General features: G+C 36.6%; 1 protein-coding gene across 3 annotated transcripts; it reads right to left on the reverse strand.

Moving 5' to 3' along the window:
- Window positions 1-2,132: 2,132 nt before the first annotated feature.
- On the reverse strand, window positions 2,133-10,454 carry LOC110732155. 3 transcript variants are annotated; one of them, XM_021912070.1, is made up of 5 exons: window positions 9,667-10,454; window positions 9,481-9,581; window positions 9,050-9,214; window positions 7,185-7,379; window positions 2,133-2,677 (listed from the first exon to the last, which is right to left on the reverse strand). In XM_021912070.1, the coding sequence occupies exons 3-5, from the start codon at window positions 9,060-9,062 to the stop codon at window positions 2,514-2,516; spliced, it is 372 nt and encodes a 123-aa protein (XP_021767762.1). In that variant the 5' UTR covers window positions 9,063-9,214; window positions 9,481-9,581; window positions 9,667-10,454; the 3' UTR covers window positions 2,133-2,513. The 3 variants fall into 3 exon arrangements, 2 of the variants coding, with proteins under 2 accessions (XP_021767762.1, XP_021767761.1); XM_021912069.1 differs by having other exon boundaries at window positions 9,050-9,226; XR_002513447.1 differs by lacking the exon at window positions 2,133-2,677 and adding an exon at window positions 4,957-4,999 and having other exon boundaries at window positions 9,050-9,226; window positions 9,667-10,445.
- Window positions 10,455-20,188: the final 9,734 nt, after the last annotated feature.

The following is a 20,188-nucleotide window of genomic DNA, read 5'->3' on the forward strand; positions in this document are numbered from 1 at the left end:
AGCTAGGGGCAATGCGGCATTCAGACACGAAATCTATTGTCTGAGGATGACAAAGGCATAAAATTGCCGAGTGTCTAAGCGTGCGCTGAAGATGGGGATCTGGTTTTAAGGAAGATAGAAGTGGTGGGCCGAGCCAATGAAGATGGGAAGTTAACCCCAAATTGGGAGGGGCCCTACTGGATTACAGAAGAAGTGACAGATGGTACTTATCGTCTTGAAGCCTTAGAAATCTGTCCTATCCTCGAACTTGGAATACGGACAATTTGAAAAAAAAAATATTATGTTTAAAGCTTATCAACTAAATTTTGCATTAGTCTTTATGACCAATTATTCTAACTAAGCCTTCATGGGCGAACGATGTAATTAATCAAAACGGCCACCAACAATGTAAAATTTTGACAAATATTAATGAAAAGTCAAGCATTGTTGTTAATTTTATTTTCTATATTTATGTTCATAATTAAAGCAAGCTGAAAATGCCGAATAAAATTGAAAACATGGATGTTCAAAACTATGCTTGTCGGGCACCACAAATAAGCCTGATGGGCACCTGAAATGAGAAACCAATGTTGCTTCAACATAGCAACTCGAACCTTCCCAACGTAGGGCATGAAGTGTAGGCCGAGTAGGACCTCAATGAGAGTCCAGCATAATGAATTGACTCGGCCACACTAAGTCGAGCGATAAACTGAATTGGCCGAGTGAAAATTCTAACAGTAGGCATTCGTCCACTAGTCATGTGGAGGCCGATTAAAAAGTTAATAGAGGGTATCATTACCCAAGTCACTCGGCCACATTTAAATAAAATGCTGACTATTGAAAATAGCAAGAGCATACCTTGATTAGCCGCTCGGCCAACAAGCCTAAAGGCCAGTCAAACTGTTCGATCCTATTAGGACGACTTGTAGACCAAGAGGGAAATAAAAATTGCCTAAGGCATAAATATCCTAGTTCAGGGCAAGGATTCCCTAGGCAACCGAGCCCAGTAAATAGGAATTCACAAGTTGAGATCATACTTGGAATTTCTTGAGCTTGTTCGTAGGATAGTTTCAACGGACGACTCAACCAAAAGCCAACAAAGGCCGTATACTTTAAAATTGATTCGGCGTTCACCTAGTCCAAGGGCAATCATTATATATGATTTAATCAACTAAATATAGTCATACCCTTCAAGGTATAAATCTACAAAGTTAATAAAACCACCTGGAATTTTGACTAGGCAAACGCGGAATAAAGGGGCATACCCCCAATACTCGTACGAATGAGCAATAAGCATATATAAAAAAAATAATGTAAATGCATAAAAATTGCCTAGTACGAAAATGCAAAAAACCGCTCAGAAGGCGGCAAATTGAATTAAAAATTAAAACCACTCAGTAGGCGGTGAAATCCTTACAAAGACCGCTCAAAACAGGCGGCCAATAAAAATTGCTCACAATGAAGGCAGATAGAAAACAAAAATTGAAGACCAAAAGCTTAAAATAAGCTGCAGAAGAGGCTCCTCACTCGGTCGCATCATCACCCCCATTATCAGCATTGTCGTCATTGGCCACATTGTTGGCATCATCAGGGGGACCTCATCCTCGGCCACCTCTTCATCGTCGCCCTTGGCTTCATTTTCGCTGTACCTGGGAGTCTCGACAAAGGGAAAGTAAGGTTGACCGACAACCTTGCACTCTTCATTCATGATGAGAATCAACAATTGCAATTCCTAAATCAATGGTCCGTATCATGAGAAACTACAATGCAATCTATAGTAATTCTGAAGGCCTAATCGAATTGCACACATGCAAACTTCCATTAATCGATTTAATCTCAACAATTAATCAACACAATTCCCAAATTATGCACAATCAATCAATTATACAAGTTTCACCCAATCCCTAGAAAACACTACTCTAACATCATCATCTAATCAACTAACAACTAAAGAAATCATGAAACAACAAAATATGGATAACAACAACACTAATCAAGCATAAAACACCAAAATAAACCCAAACAAACAAGAATATTTAACAAATCAATAAAATGAGATAGAGTTAGAAATGCTCATTGATAATAGAGAAGATCTTCAACACAATTATCACCATTGAATCTTCAATCTCTCAATCACCATTGAAATTTCTCACTTTCTCTCTCTAAAATCTACTCCTAAACTAACCCTAAAACTAGAGAGAGAAGCTCTCAACTAAGCTAAAATTATGAATTCTAATTCTCCCCAAAACCTATTCTAAAACTTTCCCCACAAGTTGGGTTACAAAGATATATATAGGAGGCGCGACAAAAAACCGAGCAAGGAAGTACCCAGAGAGGCACGGCTGCATGAGCAGGAGTAGCGCGCCCGCGCATAGGGGTTGTGCGCCCGCTCTCGTGCTTTGCGCGCCTGTGCGTTTCTGGGTTTCTTCAATCTTCTCGCGGCTTCGTGTGTTCGCTAAGGTCTTCGAATGAATGCGCAACATGATGATGATAAACACTAAGAGAGGCAGTCCCAAAAGCACTTGATTATGGGTTCAACACCCATTCTTCATGAGAGCACGGCTTGAAAGCGCAAGAGCTAGAACTTGGATAATCCACTTCCTTGCATCTTGAGCTTTCCAATTGCCATGAGCTTTCTCCAAAAGCATCTTCCACCTTAGTAAATCACCAATATCAAGACCCGAACCTCGTACAATCCCTACAACCACGAAAATATAGCTAATAAAGGAGAAAAGAGTAGAAAAACCAATAAAATGGACAAAAGCTTCAAAATAAGAGAGGAAAGGTAAAACCAAGAGCAAAAGCATAAAACTAGGCATTTATTGAGCATGAAAGCTATGAAAAGAGGAAGAAATCAACCTAAATGCTCATCAAATGGTTGCCATTTATGTCACCCATCAAATACCCCCAAGCTTACCTTTTCCTCATCCTCGAGCAAAACAAAACCAAGGGAGAAATGATGATCTTATTCAAACAAACAAAAAGAAGAGAAGATACAAGAATATATACTAACTCACTATCTTAGGAATCATGGTCAATTTTAGCAACTAAAGACAAGCCATTTAGACCCCTAGATCGCCATAGAGGACGAGTGATGCTCTCGTAAAGGTTTCCTAAGAGATTAACCTATAACTCTTGTAATAATACAAACATGGCAAAGCATGAAAAAGAAACTAAAATACAAGAAAAGCAAACAAATGTTCATGAAAAGACTTTTTTCAAATGTACAAGCATAAATGAATGCAAATCTTTATAAACAAGTAAGGGAGTGCACGTTCTAAGATATCTAAGGTTGTGAAACATAGGATATGCTAAGCATAGAGAACCAAAGAAACGCAATTCACTTTCATCTCAAAATATTTAAGAACATTTTCCTAATTAGCTTCAAATCTACTTTTTAGTGAGCGTCTTTATAGTTCCTCGAAGAAACCGGAAAAACAAATAGATTGGAGGTTTCTCGACATCTTGACTTTGCATCCCCTTTCCTTAGGCTTTAACTCATAATGCCCTTCCTTGATATGTGACTCAACCTATAGGTCGAAAGGTCTTTCCCAATGGATGTAACGTAAAGGAAAACGTTTGAGGGTAGGCTAAAATTTAAAATTTTGGTGGTATCCCTTATAGTGAAGCAAAGAACGGGCCCTTTCTTAGAATCACAATCAAGTAGTCACCAAACAAAAACAAACTAACACCACCAAGCGTATTCAAAGCTATACTCAAAAACATATATACAAAAATCATTAACGCTTCTCCCCTAAGCTTAAATGAAGCATTATCCTCAATGCTTAGAAAGGGAGAAAAGATTCACATCAAAATATTTTTGAATTTTCACTTTTTTTTTTCTTTTTATGCATATATTCAAAGCAATTGCCCTCGCCTCTTTTATCTATGGACAGCTCTTACAACTTTGCATTATTATGTCCTTTCCTTTTTTAACTTTGGACGGCTTTTCCATCAGTCATTTGCCATTATTCACAAAATATACAAAACACAAGCTTGCTTACAAATATAACCAAAATTCCAAACTCATATACCACAAACTCCATGAACATGATCATTTGCTTCACAAAAACCAAAAATGGAACACAAAGAAATAAAAGGCTCAAAGTACTAAAGATGTGGCTTCAAAAGAAGGGAAAAGTCTCAAATGGTTAGAAAGAAGGCAAATGTAAACCCAATAACTAGAAATAAAGAAGATTAACCTAGAAAAAGAAAAATTACCACCCCGAAAAGATGCCTTTGTCCTCCCTAGATGGTTCAGTCATGCAAGTAATTGAAGTAGGCTTGAAAATCATGAAACCTCACAAGTTTGTAGGCTTGAAAATCATGAAACCTCACAAGTTTGTAGCATAAACTCACTAAAAGCTTCAAATTCACCAAAAGGGAGCAATTGCAAATTTTCAAAAATAATAGAATTCGGCTTCAAGGTTCCAAAAGTTCTAAGCGACTACCTTAGTATACTCTATCCTAGAATCAACCAAACATACTCTCAAACCGTGCACACCATTACCATTTAAGAAGAAAAGCATTCAACTATACGAGTCCAAAAGTATTATGTCCGAAGCAAGAACAAAACAAAACACATTGCAATTTTGCCTTGATAGAAACAAAAATCTTTTTGGAGTTTTTCAAAATATAAGAATATGGAAAAGTATATACAAAGGTGCATAGCATACATGAATCAAAATCCCATCAAACATGATAGAATACCCTCCTCCAAGCTTGAATGAGACAATACACTCAAACATAAATCATAGAAACCATGGTAGGGGAAAACAAAAAAATCAATCCAATAAACCAACATATATCCAACAAGTAATCATCCACTTGAGAAAGAGCAGCGAAAGATATTACCGGATATTAGGTGGGTGTAAATACTCGCAAATGTCCCAAATTAAACCTTTCAAAGCTAATTTCCTCAAGAAGTGAACCTTGCCTTCCATATGCTAGCAAAAATAGGAGTCAAACTTCCTTGATTCTTGATCCAAATCGAAGCACCAAAGTATATCAAGTCATGTACCTGATAAATCACATTCATATAGGATTTATAGGCACGTTTATGCTAAGTTTGTAGTAGCTTTTAAGGACTTTTTGCTTCTTTTTAGGACGCAAATGCATAAGTTGTTTGTTTTGTGCTCTATTACACTTCGTTTGTGTTTTTCTTAATGTTTCAGGTGATTTTATAGTCATTTGGACGCTTTCAAAGTGTTTAAAGTTGATTCAGATGATATTTAGATGGAAGCCGATGAATCAAGTTTATTAATTGAAGATTTTGAGATTTATATGCACGAGGAATGAATATAGCATTCATAAGGGTCGTTATGCACCTTTTGGAATCAAATTTGAGTTGGAAACAAAGTTAAAAGATTGTTTACAAAGTGTCAAAACTAACTTTTGTCCACTCTTTTGATCATAACGTGAGTTTTACAGATCAAATTGAAGTGATTCAAGTTGCGTTAGAATCTAGACTTGAAAATCTTTCCAATGATAGGTCACGTGTTCCAAGAAGATTCCTAGAACAGAAGTTATAGGGGTTTGCATCCGAGTGATGTAGTCAGCCACCCGCGGGATAATTGTTGCGCCCCTATCCCGCGACCACTCGACACCAGCAGGTGCTACTGCCAGCCCGCAGGCTGTGCCTGCGCTCGCAGGTTTTGCCGAGCAGCAAAAGAAGCCCACGAAGCATTATCGCTGCACATATAACTTGTATCGATCCCTCGACCTCACTTACGGTTTTATGCCACGTCATCATCTATCGCCCAATAGCATTGCAACTTATGTAATTTATATTTTCTTATTTCTTTTCTTTAATTAATTTTAAATAAGATTTAAGAAGTTTATAAATACTTCAAAGGACTAGGGCAGTGCTACACGCGCATTGCACGCGAAGCAATGTGGTGTTGTTAGTGTGTGAGACCGAAAAAGTGATATCTTTTGGCTAATGTGTAGGTTTTGTTTAGATAATTATGAATTAATGAATATTAATTAGTGAATGTACATATTGATAAATTGAATTACATTAGTAGTTAGTGATTGTACTTGTTTTTTGAAATACTTAAACGTATAATTTATTTATTATATTATTAACTAAATTTTTTTGAATGGTTGAGGGTTTAAAAAGTAACTTGTAAAAAAATTCTTATTTTATATTAGTAAGTTATTTAGAATGCTTGTATTTGTCTTATTCTTGCATGAAAAACGTATGGCCAAATACATACGATGCAACATTAAGGTGTATCTACCTTATACTATTGGTATACGTTATGATGGGTTACAATTGCACCGTGTAATGAATGTATAGTACGTGTAGCTTAGTAAGCAAATATCTCAAACAAAATTATTTTCACATGTCACGTTGTTAGTGTGGAATAATAAGCATTGTCAATAACAAATAATCGAATTGAGCGACATTTTGTGCACCATATATGCTAACTTGCTAAGTCATATGTCAAGTAGGAATAATGACTTTCTTTAGCTTAATGGTCAGAATGTTACTTTTTTTTCTAAAATGATTTATACTACGTATTTAATTTTATGTCATACTGTTATAGTGATTATATAAACTGTTTACCTTCTTTAGTAACCTTTTTTCTAAAATGATTATATTTCATCGAAATTTTACTCAACACATGACCTCTTAAAAGTGATAACTCTCTCTCTCGTATAATTATTTATATAAATTTCTGATGTTCATAGTTAATTCATGCTTGCATATAAACCTCTTTCTTATGGTTTCACAAGTATGAAAAACCTATCTATATTTTCATTGATATAATCTATTATGGCTAATTGGTTATAGAAACATAAAAGAAGCAATTAGTTAACAATTTAAAACTATTATACCATAAGGTTAAAAAATTTTATTCTAAAGAGATTATTAATAAGTTTGATTTTTTCATGTTCACTAATTTCTCTCCATTCCCTCTTTCATGGACAATATGTCTCTTCCACAATTAAACACTAAAAAATGGTTTTTTTCTACTGCTCCCTACCTCACCCTTCCTCTGTTTCCCTAAGGGTTTGAAATTATAAGTCACACTTGTTCCCCCTCTAACTCATTCCTTACTCTATTGCCCCAACATCATTCATATAGCATTTTATTTCCCAACCATTTTAGGTAAATCTCACCAAATTATTTATTAGATAGGGATAAAAAATAATACATATATAAAATTTTTGAACTTCAGAATTAGAAAAAAAAATACCTGAACCAGTGGAAATAGGAGTCTTAATGATATTTTCAGCAAAAGGAACATCATAAACAAGGTTCTTTAGCAACATGGGATCAGCACCAACTATTCCCACCAGCTCTAACACAACAATTCGCCTCTTCCTTGACAAACAACGGTCCTTCCCTGGTACAATCAACGATCGATTTACCCTCAGGGCTAATAACCGCCCTGCAAGAGGATAGAAATTAACAAGAACCTATTACAATGATTCGCTAACAATTTTTGCATCATCCGCATCTCCTTTCTCTAGTGACATTCAAAATTTCGTCACATTCAATTAATATTACTGGTTTTCATTAGGCACAGGTTGGGCAACAAATATATATATTTGTGAGTATGACATCTGTCAAACCAGATATATCAATTTAAGAGTTTATGCAATAAGTCTATAACATCTCATATATTGCTAAAAGAGAAGAATAGACCTATAAGCACAAGATTCACATATGCATACTATATCGTTTTATGATAATAGTGGGGAGGGTGATGTGATTGGCAAATTATATAGATTATCCTTTAGAAGTTGACTTATCATCCTTATGTCAAATTGCTACCTCAAGCCGAAGGCCCGATTAGGATTTTGAAATTCGACAATGTATAGAATACAACTGAGTTCCACCTGCCGGACTTCCCAACCATTTCATTCCCCAAAATGAAAGATCACAACTTCGCAAGTATTGAATCCAAGCCAGCAAGGCAACATTTCTATCAACTTTTATGATCCTAGTAATAATCTTGACACATATAAACTATATATTCTATTGCAACAAATAATTTCACAAGAACAAAAATCTAGACAATCTACTCTCTTGAACAGCTAATAACAAACCATTGAAAAGAATTTTTTTCTTCTTTCAGAACCATCTTGAAAAAAGAATTCTAAGCAACTGCATAATTAAGCTAAAGTTTAGGCATTTTAGCAAATCAATAAACGGAAGCCAAGCAATAAACACACAATGTCACACTAATTAAATAATCAAAACCCTTTGTTTCATCTCCAAACCAAGCCAGAACCTAATTCCTTCACCAATGGCATAAATTAACCACAACATTCATTTTTACAAACCAAACTCCAGAAAATAGTTAAATCAACCCAATGTCACACTACAACAAAGATCAAATCTTTCACTCTCCAAAAAACAATCTTTATGCAAAACTACATATTTACCAAAAATTGACAGAATTAAACGAATTTCTAAAGTAATCCAAACCTTAAAATTACCTAGGAAGCATCAAAATAAAGCACATTCATCATAAACGACAAACTTCTGTTAGTCAAAGCAAATTCATCTTAATAAACAACAAATTCCTAGTAGCTAAAGCATATTCATCTTAAACGACAAACTCTTAATAGCCAAAGACGTAGCAAACGCAAATCTCCCAACAATCTTAAGCACTAACCCCCAACACCATTGCATCCCCCAACAAAGCGGTTGAACAGAACCCAACTACCCCAGATGAAGACAGAGAATGTCATGACAACAGAGACGTCCGTCGCAAAAGCCCAAAAACAAGAGCCATTACTCAATGATTATAAAAATTCACATTAAACCAACCTTTATAGCGCCATCCATGGAATTAAATTAAGATAAACTGACATAAATTATCATTATCATCTTCTTCATCAAAGATTTTCACAACAATCTGGTGATAATAACTTGGGGATAATTTCAATTCCCAAATAATAACAAGAAAAACCCAATTCAAACACAAAAGTACAAAACCCATACAAAATAAGTTGATTAAAATAAAAGTATAATCAACAATCTTTACCCCTTAAAATTAACAATCAAAAGGCTTGAAAATCGGAGAAAAAAAAAACAACAAAAGAAATGTACCTATTGCGTTCATAAAGAGGGAAATCCCTGATCTTAGCGAATTTCTTATCAACTTTATTAACCAAAGACCGGTAGATTTCAATCATGGGTATCCCACTATTGTGTTGCGCCATTTTATAGTATCATTCTCTTCTTTCTCTCTCCTCATCAGACTCAATTGTCCACCTAGAAAAGGGACTAACAGATAGAGAAAGAAGAATCCTCTTACAAATAATTCAACAAACCCAGAATTAAAATTTAAAAAAAACAATTAAAATGAATACAAACCAGTAGAAGAGTGAAGAACATGAACAATAACAACAACAACAAGATCTCGAGGTTAAGCAAGGTCTTCAATACCAGAGTCGTCATTCCAGTGACCAATAAAAAACTAATATATTCACTTCATTTTAACATACTTAAACTCAACCTAAAAAAGAAAAAGAATTAACCTTCAATAGCTTATCTGGGAGTCTTGAATTCCAAACTAATGATCTTCCATAACCTGTTTCCTCTTTTCCCGGGACGCTTTCCCTTTCCTGTTTTCTTCAAGCTGCAATTTCCATAATATTATTAAAATAGAATAATTTAACTTAATTATTTAGCAAATTTAGCATTTTACAGAATTGGATGATTACCTCATAAACACTTTGCTGCTTCAAGGCCTTCTCAGTCTATTTTACAAATAGTGAAATGTTAATTAATTATATGATAACATAAATTCTGTAGGATTATATAATAAGATCGAAATTCAGTAAATCGAAGTAAATGATATGCCTTCTTAACCACGCCATATTGTATCCGAAGTTTCCTCTTCTCTCCATTTCTTCTTTATGAATATTTTTCCCTGAAATTAGGGTTTTCACATTAGATAAATAAATTGAAAATCCACAAAATTAGTTCCCTAAAAAGAACCAAAATTTACCCATAAAATAAAATAAAATAAAATAAAATAAAATAAAATCAAAGCTCTGGTTGGCAAAACTTTTGAAGCTCTTGTTAGCAAAGCATGCTTCATCTCCGTAGCCTTCCAGGTAAGAGAAATGCAAGAGAGAGAAAGCGAGAAAACTGAGAGAGGATCAGAAGAGTGAGAAAGTTGAAGCATTCAAGCTAAGTTGAATTTCTAGAGCTCTGAAGTATAATAACTCATCAATCAAGAAAGGAGAAAGAAGAAAATTCCAAGGTAAAAAGTAAGTCAGAATGATTCATAAAACAATGGAAAGGAGGAAAAAATGACACATCGGCTCTTTCACACATGCGATTATTGTTCATAAGGGAGTAAAGTGAAACCATTTAAGGGGTGAGGATTATTATTTTTCCCTTAGGCCGTTTTTACGTTCGTTTTCTTAGCCCTAGTTTTTCTCATGAGCAATTCCATAGATTCTCCATGGATTGTTCTTCAGTTTATTAATTTTATTCATTAAGGTATTTTATTTCTATTTTCTTGCTTTTAATTATGTTTTCTTCCTTAGATCTAGTTTTTATTATTTATTTCATGCTAGAGTAGTTTATTTCTAGGATTTGGGAATCCATGTTTATATTATGAATCTTGATTGATAATTTTAATATTTTGATTATTGATTTCTCTAATTGATAGTGTTTTAATGTTAATTTTGCAACCTGATAAATTGTTTGATTAATTATTTTTAATAAGAGTTTGAATCGAAAGATCTTACTTTTAGAGGTGTCTAGGGTAAAAATACCCTAGACAGGTGGACTAATGAGAGGAGGCCACGTGGTGAGCTCAGGATGGCTCAAGTGGCCCAATATCCTCTTGACACGTGGCCCCCTCAGATAGGCTTTTGAAATGGCGGCCTTCAAGGGCCCAAATCCCTAGAAGCGTCGTAAAACGGCGCAGCCCACTAAAATCTAGGTTAAGTGACCTAGATAGGGGCACATTCTCCAACGACCCTATAAATAGGAAGATATTTCCCCATTTTGGGGACACATTCAATCATTTATTACACCTACTTTCTCTCTCAACAGAGAATCACCTGAGCTTGGAATCCAAGCAGATCCCCACCTAAATTTCCGCACTCTTTATTCTCTTTTAAGTTACTAACTTGATCTTCGGAGGCGGAGCTCCAACCACCCGGAGTCTCCGTTGTTTTGCAGGTACAACTCAGCCGAACCAATCTTTGTGACGTAACTCTCCCTAGGGACAAAAACACCGAAAACATTTGGCGCCGTCTGTGGGGAGAGTACCTCAAGGATGGTTCAAGAATCTGTACCACCTCCTAAGCGTCCGGGCGACGACCCAGATGTTTTCACGGACCAAGAGGATGAAGATCCTCAGGTCGAAACTTATATAGCCGAGGATGGTTCCTTGATAACCAAGCACATTCGGCCAGAGATACTCTGGAGCGGGGTGCCAACCAGGCGGGTACAAATCGACCCCTTAGGCAGCCGAAAGGGGAAACCCATACGGCCAGCGGATCATCTCCCGTCATTCAAGATGAACTCATGAAGTTCATGACAAGTTTCAAGGGTGAAATTAAATATCTGATCACGAAGAGCCGGGCTGGCCCAAGTATGGGTCAGTCGACAAAAAAGACTCCTCTGGAGAAGGGGAAGTCAGTCAGAGATCGGTAGCCAACTCCTCATCCAAAGGAGAAGGCAGTCGAGACCATTGATTGGTCCAAAATTCTTCTACCTAGGAGGAATGCCAACAATCCCCGCCGGACTCAACAGCCGGTGGGAAGCAAAACGTCAACTCTTGACGCCCGGGAGATCATCACCCGCAAGAGAAATAAGCAGTTGTCTGAGTCGTCTACTACGTCAAACTTTCCAGACAGCTTCAACAACACCTCTGTAGGGAATGTACCTTTCTTGCATGAGAGACAAACAGGCTGTAATACCGTCCATTCTGGTCCTTAGATGATTGGGACTGCACCGTATGTACCTTCTCAGGTCTACGGTCAGTATCCTCCCTATTTCATACAGCCGACCCTCTTTGCAGGTCAGGCGGCATACAACAACGTCCAGCCACTGGACTGGCAGCTTCGTCTGCTCCGCCTGGGTGAACAACCTTCTGCGTTCACCCGGGAGATAACCGAGGCGGCACAGCCGGCCAAGGTTAAAAATGTGTTGGTAGGCACCTATGGCGGTACCTCCAACCCGGAAGATCACCTCATGGCTTACACCAACCTCTTGTACTTACAAGGGTTGGATGATGCCACTTGGTGTCGATGCTTCCCGGCTACATTGAAGGACATTGCCCAACAATGGTTTGGCAACTTGCCAGCCGGGTCCATTGATAGTTTCAGGAAGCTTGCCTTCTGTTTGGTTCCAACTTCTCGATGAACATCCCTGCGAAGAAAACAAGTCTTGACTTGAGCATCATTAAGCAGGGGGAGAGAGAAGGATTGTGCTCCTATGTCAGGCGGTTCAATCTGATCAGAATTCAGATTCAAGGACTGTCTGAGGAGGTAGCTTTTACAGACTTTTTCAAGGGTATGAGAGACGGGTCGACTTTTAAGTTCGACCTAGTCAGAAAAAGGGCTTTCACTTTACAGGCGGCCCTGAGGGAGGCGGAAAGCTATATTCAAGCAACCGACCTCTGCTCGCCTGGAAACCAGACGGACTCTAAGAAGTCTGATAAGCAGAAAGACAGCCGGACTGCTCAGCCGGCCAAGAAAAAAGAAGAGAGAAAGAAAAGAAAAGAAGTTTGGGCGGTAAGTGATTCTGGTCAGTTGTCTTAGAAGAAGAAGAAAGAATTTAAACCGTATGTTCCTAAGTATGAGTTTAACAAGGACTGCAACTCCATCCTCATGGAGATCAAGAACCGACTGTCTCTAGAGAAGCCGAATCCAATGAAAAGTTCCATTCAATCAAGGAACAAAAATAAATTCTACTAATACCATGAGGAAGTTGGCCATGACACCAACGACTGCTTCAGCCTTCAACGGGCGTTGGACCGTCTGGCTGACAAGGGGATGTTAAAGTCCTATATCTCTAAGTCCAAAGGGACTAATAAGAAGAACCCGGGACAGTCGTTAAGACACCCCATCCTACTAGCAGTTCGGACACTAATAAGGAGCTGGTCTACACCATAGCAGGCGGGTTCTCATACGGTGGCCCTACCATCCGGGGCACCAAGAGCCATCTTCAAAAGATGGACAATGATGATGATGATCAAGCGTCTGCTAGCTCCTCCTTCCCAGACGTTCTAATCACTTAGAAGGACAGGGGCAGCATTCGCCATCCATATGACGACCTGGTCGTCATTGAATGTAAGGTTGCCAACCAGCTGGTTGGACGAATCCTTATTGACACCGGCAACTCATCGGACATCATCAGTCTCCGGTTCCTGCAAAAGCTGAAATACAACGTCAGTAGCATGCATCCGGTTACACACCCCCTAGTTGGCTTTTGGGGTGGAATGGTTTACCCAGTCGGAAAGGTTGATTTACCAATCCGGCTGGGTGAAAAAGGAAAAGGACGACACCTGGTCGTCAAGTTCTTGGTTGTTGAGGAACTGACCACCTATAACATTATTCTAGGCCGGCCAACCCTTAACGAAGCCAAGGCTGTAATCATCCCTTCCCTCATGCTCATCAAGTATGAGAGGGATGACGGCTCTGTTGGTTCCTTGAATGGGGATCAAAAGACGGCCCAAGAGTGCTACCTCTCAGCCGTCAAAGATACTATGACCCCAGGCGACCAAGGCTCAGAACTAATAGACCTTGACAATATCAAGGATGCCGATGCCGCCCCAGCCCCAGCCCCTTCAGCAGTCGGGAAGAAAAGAAAGGCCCCGCTGCTAGTGGAGGTGAAGAAAGAGAAAAAATAGCAATCACTGACCGGGGAGCGGTCAGCTGAGCTCCGTCCCCAGCCGGATGGATACCCAGAGCGTACTATTATGGTTGGGACGGCTGCTCATGCTAAATTGGATGCAGATCTGCACCTCCTACAAAAGGAATTCAAAGACATTTTTGCCTTTGAAGTGGAGGAATTGCCAGGCGTTAGCCCGAATCTTGTTGTCCACAAACTCGCCATGGATCCTAAAAAGAACCCCATCCGGCAAAAGAAAAGAAATCACGGGGAGGAGAGAAGTCAGGCGGCAGCTGCCGAAGTAAAAAAGTTGTTGGACGCTGGGTTCATTCGGCCATGTAATTTTCCCGACTGGGTTACGAATGTTGTGCTTGTAAAGAAGTCGAATGGTACCTGGCGTATGTGTATTGATTACACAGACCTCAACAAGGCATGTCCCAACACTACTACAAAAAAGGCCTTAGAGAACTGTTAAAATAGGCTTTATAGATTGCCTTAGGGGCGTTCTTCTGCTAAGCGATGTATAAAGTATAGAGAACGGGTCGTTTAGGCGTTTATATAATAACAAATAGAGAACTGTTGTTAGTCACAACCGTTCTCTTTTCCCTTCTTAAATTTGTACACTAAGGAAGGAATAAAGAACGGTTTAGGCCACTTAACCGTTTTATATTGCATTACAATAGAGAACGGTTAAGTTAAATAACAGTTCTTTAATGTTTTTTTTTAAAAAAAAATCCGGCCATAATTATTCGAATTACCCTTGTACGTATTTTATATTGTATTATTCCTGTATTTTAATAATCTGTATTATTTTTGTATTTTATTTTAGACATGTATTTGTTATATTCCTGTTTTGCATCTTGTACATTTATCCTGTAAGAAAAATTCCACACTATGTAAAAAAAATCCATGATCGGATTATCCTGTATACGTGCAATATAAATTTCTGTATAATAAAATTAACTAAAATATTTCTTGATACGACGAAATCCATCAAAATATACTTCATATATATAATTTAAAACATCCAACCAAAATTAAATTGAATCATTCATACAAAATTTGTTCTAACAAACAAATACGTGAGTTAAATATCAAAACACCTTTCTAGTTAATGTTGATTTTATAAAAAAATTTGCTTAGATATACCAATACCATATTGATCTACAATTCACATAAATCGTCGTCGTCGTCATTTGGTTGATAGTATCCGGTAACATTTGTCGTCGTCATTTGATTCACATAAATCCACCTTTATCTAAGCTCGTCGATCATTTGTTGAGAATATGTATGAAGAACTTGCTTAAAATACTACAAAACAATTTTGTTTGGGGGCTTTCGAAATATAATTTTGAAGGTTCATAGTATGTCAATAGTCACTTCCTTAGAGAATAGATCAATGGTACCAACAGTCAAGGGTACCGAATCACTTAAATGTGTGATTCAATTTGTGTTCTTAAGCCTTGACCGCTTTGTTTTCCTTCCCCATTTAAACCGTTGTTAAAAAAAAAAAAAAAGTGTAATGCTAAACTTTTAGTCATGTCACGAGATAGCGACACTTGACGTTTCAAATTTTCGTCAAGTGTTGCGCCACGTTGGATATATTTAAATAGACTTATGGCCTGTTCTCATTGACTGAACTCAGTTGAATTGAACTGAACTGAATTGAACTGAACTGAGTTGAGCTGAGCTGAGCTGAGCTGAACTGAACTGAACTAAACTGAACTGAAATGAATATTTTATAAGAGAAGGAAATTAGGAGCAGAACTGAACTGAGCTGAGCTGAACTGAACTGAACTAAGATAAAAAAGTTAGTATAGAATTCTATTTGGATAAAATTGTTAGAGTTTTATTTTCGATAAAATGCCAATATTTCAGATGTACAAATTGAATTATAATTTTATACAAAAAAATTATTAGATCATAATTTTTAAAAAGTATCATATAAATTAATTTTTAATATCATGATAATTTTTTGGAGCAAAGGAAGTAGTTCAATGCGTAAAACATCCATTTATAATATATATTAATCAGTTAAAATAATATACTTCACAATGTAATTGAATATTATTACTATGTAGACCAATCAATTAAGGTCGGGTCATGAGTCATCTCGGGTTGAGTCACTTCAGGTTACGAGTCAAGAAATGTTCAACCCTGCATAAAGTTTTGGGTTTGACTTAACCCAACAAGCTTTGAACATTTATTTCATTTAAATTATTTTTTGCTAATTTGTTGAGTAATTAGGTTTTGATGATTGTAAACTAATGATGATTATCTATCTAACGTGTTTGTTTAGTTGTGCATATAAAGAACAAGTTATGCTTGGAACAGGGTACAAGGAACCTGAGTAATGACAGGTATATATGTAAGGAACTTGAGTAATATATGATAAGCAATAGAGGAACAAGAACAATGATAAGTGTTATGGTTGATAAGCATGATGATGGCTAAGGAACCATGAAGGTAACTATGTAAATATGTGTTTGCATACGTTAGCTTCATAAGGTAAGTATCCTATGCATATGTAGGTCATGTATGTGTAGGAGTCTTTTAATTTAGCTTAGTTTTCTTTATTGTTTTTATAAATGAAAAAACTAACCTTCTGAGTTACTTTGTTATCCTCAGAAGTTTGCTTAGTTTGTCATCATCAAAAAGGGGCAACTTGTTGACCCTTATGAGGTTTTGATGATGGTAGTTATGATTGAGAAAACTTCCATCTAATAAGGATTTTCTAGTGTTGTGATGTTTTCAAGTTCAGTAAGCGTTGATGGTTGAAATAGGAACTGAAACAGAGGAACTTTAGAAGATCCATGAGGATACAAGTAAAGTTAGAAGAAGAGTTCCAGAAATGGAACTTCCAGAATTTTCTTAACAGGAACTTCGAAACGGGTTGTAACGACCTGGTTCCGGTGTAATGCTGGGGCAAACCCTAAGATCCATAATATATCAAGACTATAGGATTCCAGAACAAGAGTTTCAGAGAAGCAACATGAAGACAGAGAAATAGAAGTATATTGCTCTAGGATTCATGTAAGTATGTTGGACATAAAAGTCAGTCTGGAACAAGTCTATATAGAACCAAGGTGAACTCCAAACAGTTAATGAAATTAGAGTGACTGACTTGTCAGGAACTCAGAGATTGTCAGAGTTCAGGAACCTAATAGGAACTTAAGTATGCACGTCGTTAAAAGTCGGTTTTAATGATATATATATTTACCTTATACGTGCATATCTTTTAGGGATTTGGTTTTACTGAATAAAGATATTTATCTTCTAATAAATCCCTTTTGGAAAAAGATAATTTTGTTTAAAAAGTATTTTTAAACAAAAAGATAAGATTGGAATAAAAATCTGATTTTATGTTGATTATATCTTATTATTCATAACAGATTTTATCCTTAACAAAAAGATATATTTTCGGAAAACTGATTTTTAGAAAATATCTTTTAAACTTATCTTTTCAGAGAATCTATCTTTTTCAAGATAAAATGAATAATTCGAGTGTACTATAAATATGCCCATATGTATTCATTCAAAGTTGAGGCTGACGAAGTGTAGTGGTCGTGCTTAATGGTTTTATCCTTCACCACGAAGCTAAGTCAGTTCTCCTGGTCAAAGTTCCTATCAGGTTTTGGTTACAGTACGTCCAGTGAGTTCCAGACAGGTCTCGAGTGTCCAACATATTATTTTTATCTCTTTATTCATAGATATGTAATTAGAAATATTTAATGAGATCTTGTAATGGGAAAAATGGTTTTGAGTGTTTTGTATTTTGTGGTGAGATTGTGAATTCTCTTAAATTCACGTTTGTGATGAGTTTGAAATCTTGTAAAATTCGAGTGGTAGTTAGTCACCCTGAGTGTGTCTTGGGTTGCACAGTGAGTGAAAGGAACCTGAGAGGTGTCTTGGGTCACCTAGGAAGTGTCCTGGGTAAAGGGAGAAAAAGGGTCCTGAGAGGTGGCTTAGGTCTGGTAGGAGGTGTCCTATCATATAGTCAAGTGTCCGTGGTGGAACTTGCAAAGCAAAGGTCTGTGTAATAGGTTGTACTAGGAGAGTTGCCTATTATAGTGGAATTTGTTTATAAGTCCCAATAGGGCCGAGGTTTTACTTCCAGTTAGGCAATGGATGGTTTCCTCGTAAAACTTGCTGTGTGCTTTAAGTTCCTTTACGTTTTGTTTTTAATTTCCGCATAAGTTCCGCGATTGGAACCTACTACCATTCACCCTCCCTCTTGTAGTAGTTCATCTAAAATAACATAATTTTTTATTTTTTTTAAATGTATTAAATCGAACATTCCACCAACATTATTATTAGTCATTACATGCCTAAGCAACTAGATAGCAAATCGTCACAAAAACACATTAATTCCTAACTAATTTTGCATCAATGAAATATTTTAAAATTTTGACATATAGATCAAAATTTATCTTAAATTCAATAAATAACCCAGGCGTTGCACGGGGCACAAAACTAGTTCTATCATATATATATATTTAAACCGTTGTAAAAAAAATAAAAAATAAAAAAATACAGATTTTATTTTTATAAATTTACTACGGAGAATAATTTTAAAAAATAAAAATTGAACAACGGTATTGATTCAGAAAATTGATATGACAACCAAGATAAAGGCTTCTGTCAGCCAGCAAAAAATCTTTTCATTAGCGTAGAAAAAAAACAAAAAAAAAAAAACTGGCACCTTTACAAAACCGACTTCGAGATCTAATTTCAAGTCGGTTATCTCCCTATAAAACCCCTTTCTCTCTCTTCTCTTACCTAACTGACATCATTCACACAATTACTTCTCGCTGTCAAATTATAGATCTCTTTTCTTCAAATTTCCAAAATATGGGTGGTTTCGAGCAGCAGGTCAAGACAAGAGCCCAAGAATTGAAGACCTTCTTCAAGAAAAGCGTCAAAGTTGTTGGCAATTACAGTAAGAAGGGATGGAATAAGGTCAAGAACATTCGCAAGTGAATGTAAATAATTATCATTCTATGTTTTTTTTTTCTGGTGATGGGGGATGTTTTAGTTTTTAGATTTTAGGATTTACGACTGGTGCTTTGTTTTTTTTATTTATGATTTTGTGAAGCTTTATTTTGGAGTAAATCTGATTGATTAAATTTGTTTTTGATTATATGATTTTGTGAAGTTTTGATATAGAATAGATCTTATTGATTGAATTTTATCTTGGTTTTTTTTTATTAATAATGATTGATTTTGTTTTATAGTTTCATTTTTCGTATTAATTTTTTTTCCAGTATGTTTATCGAGTTATTATTAAATTGTTCTTAACATGAATACATTATATTATCGCTGCTCCGTTATACAGATTATAGAAAAATTCAAAGCGTAAAATTAAATAATTAGACAGTGGGCTATAAATAATTGATTTTGAATGCCGACTTAAAAAGATGATGCTTGAAATTGGGTTGTCAACCTGATTCACGCTCAATTGCAACGGCAGCAACGAGCACCTCAAATCGCTTCGCTAACCCATCTGCTAGCCCTTACTCGCGCATGACAGCGGCATAGATGCAATCACCATTAATGCTCCACTTCCTCAGTAAACCGAATTCGTCCAATTTGAACAGTAGTAGTCTTGGTCAATCACCACCACAATTGCTGCAATTTTTCCCCTCAAAAATGCGGATGTCAGACCTAAAATCAGATACCAAGATGGCGGGGACATTGTGCCCGCTCACCGCGGATGGTGCGGCCGCGCTGGCAAGGTTCAGTATGGTCTGCTGTGCTGACCATAGCTGCACCTAGGGCAGCAGCGCTGGTAGGGGTCTTCGCTTGTCTGTGCTATGCTGATGAGTTTTTGGCGTTGGTTTGTGCCAATTTAAATGAACAGTGACAGGTGATGAAATCAAGTAACCAAAGGGGGTTTGTTAATTTTTCCATAAATTGTGTGGAAAGTGAGCGATCAAAAGCAAAAAATAACGGAGTATGGAAGAGCTAAGTGTTACATCAACCACAAATTAAAAAAAAAATTGTAAGGAATAAGTTAACCTTTACATAAGATGGGTTCGGCGCTAGTTTTTGAGTAGCTTTTAGGTAGCTTTTATTAGTTTGACCCGGTCAAATCACTACATGACAAAAAAAGTGAGTGTTTGGCAAAGTAGTGGTTATGGTAGATTTTAGTGGTGGAGGGAGCTTTTATGAAAAGTTATAAAGATTAACTTTTGAAATTAGAGGTGTCTTTTGAGGTAGCTGTTGAAAATTTAATCTATGGTTTTAAAAATAAAATGTTGATTTTTATATGTAACAGCTAGTCAACCGTTGTTGATAGCTAACAGCTACATACACAGCTCACAACTATCTCCACAGCTACAGCTACCTTCACATCTATATTTTGCCGAACATACCCTTAAATGTGGG

Source organism: Chenopodium quinoa, unplaced genomic scaffold, assembly GCF_001683475.1.
Source record: "Chenopodium quinoa cultivar QQ74 unplaced genomic scaffold, ASM168347v1, whole genome shotgun sequence".
Lineage (NCBI taxonomy): Eukaryota > Viridiplantae > Streptophyta > Magnoliopsida > Caryophyllales > Amaranthaceae > Chenopodium > Chenopodium quinoa.

Coding starts and splice junctions, on each gene's coding strand:
- LOC110732155 (XM_021912070.1), bottom strand. Junction 2,678..7,184: donor TCCTATTTCCACTGGTTCAG/GTATTTTTTTTT, acceptor TCGTGGTTGTAG/GGATTGTACGAGGTTCGGGT.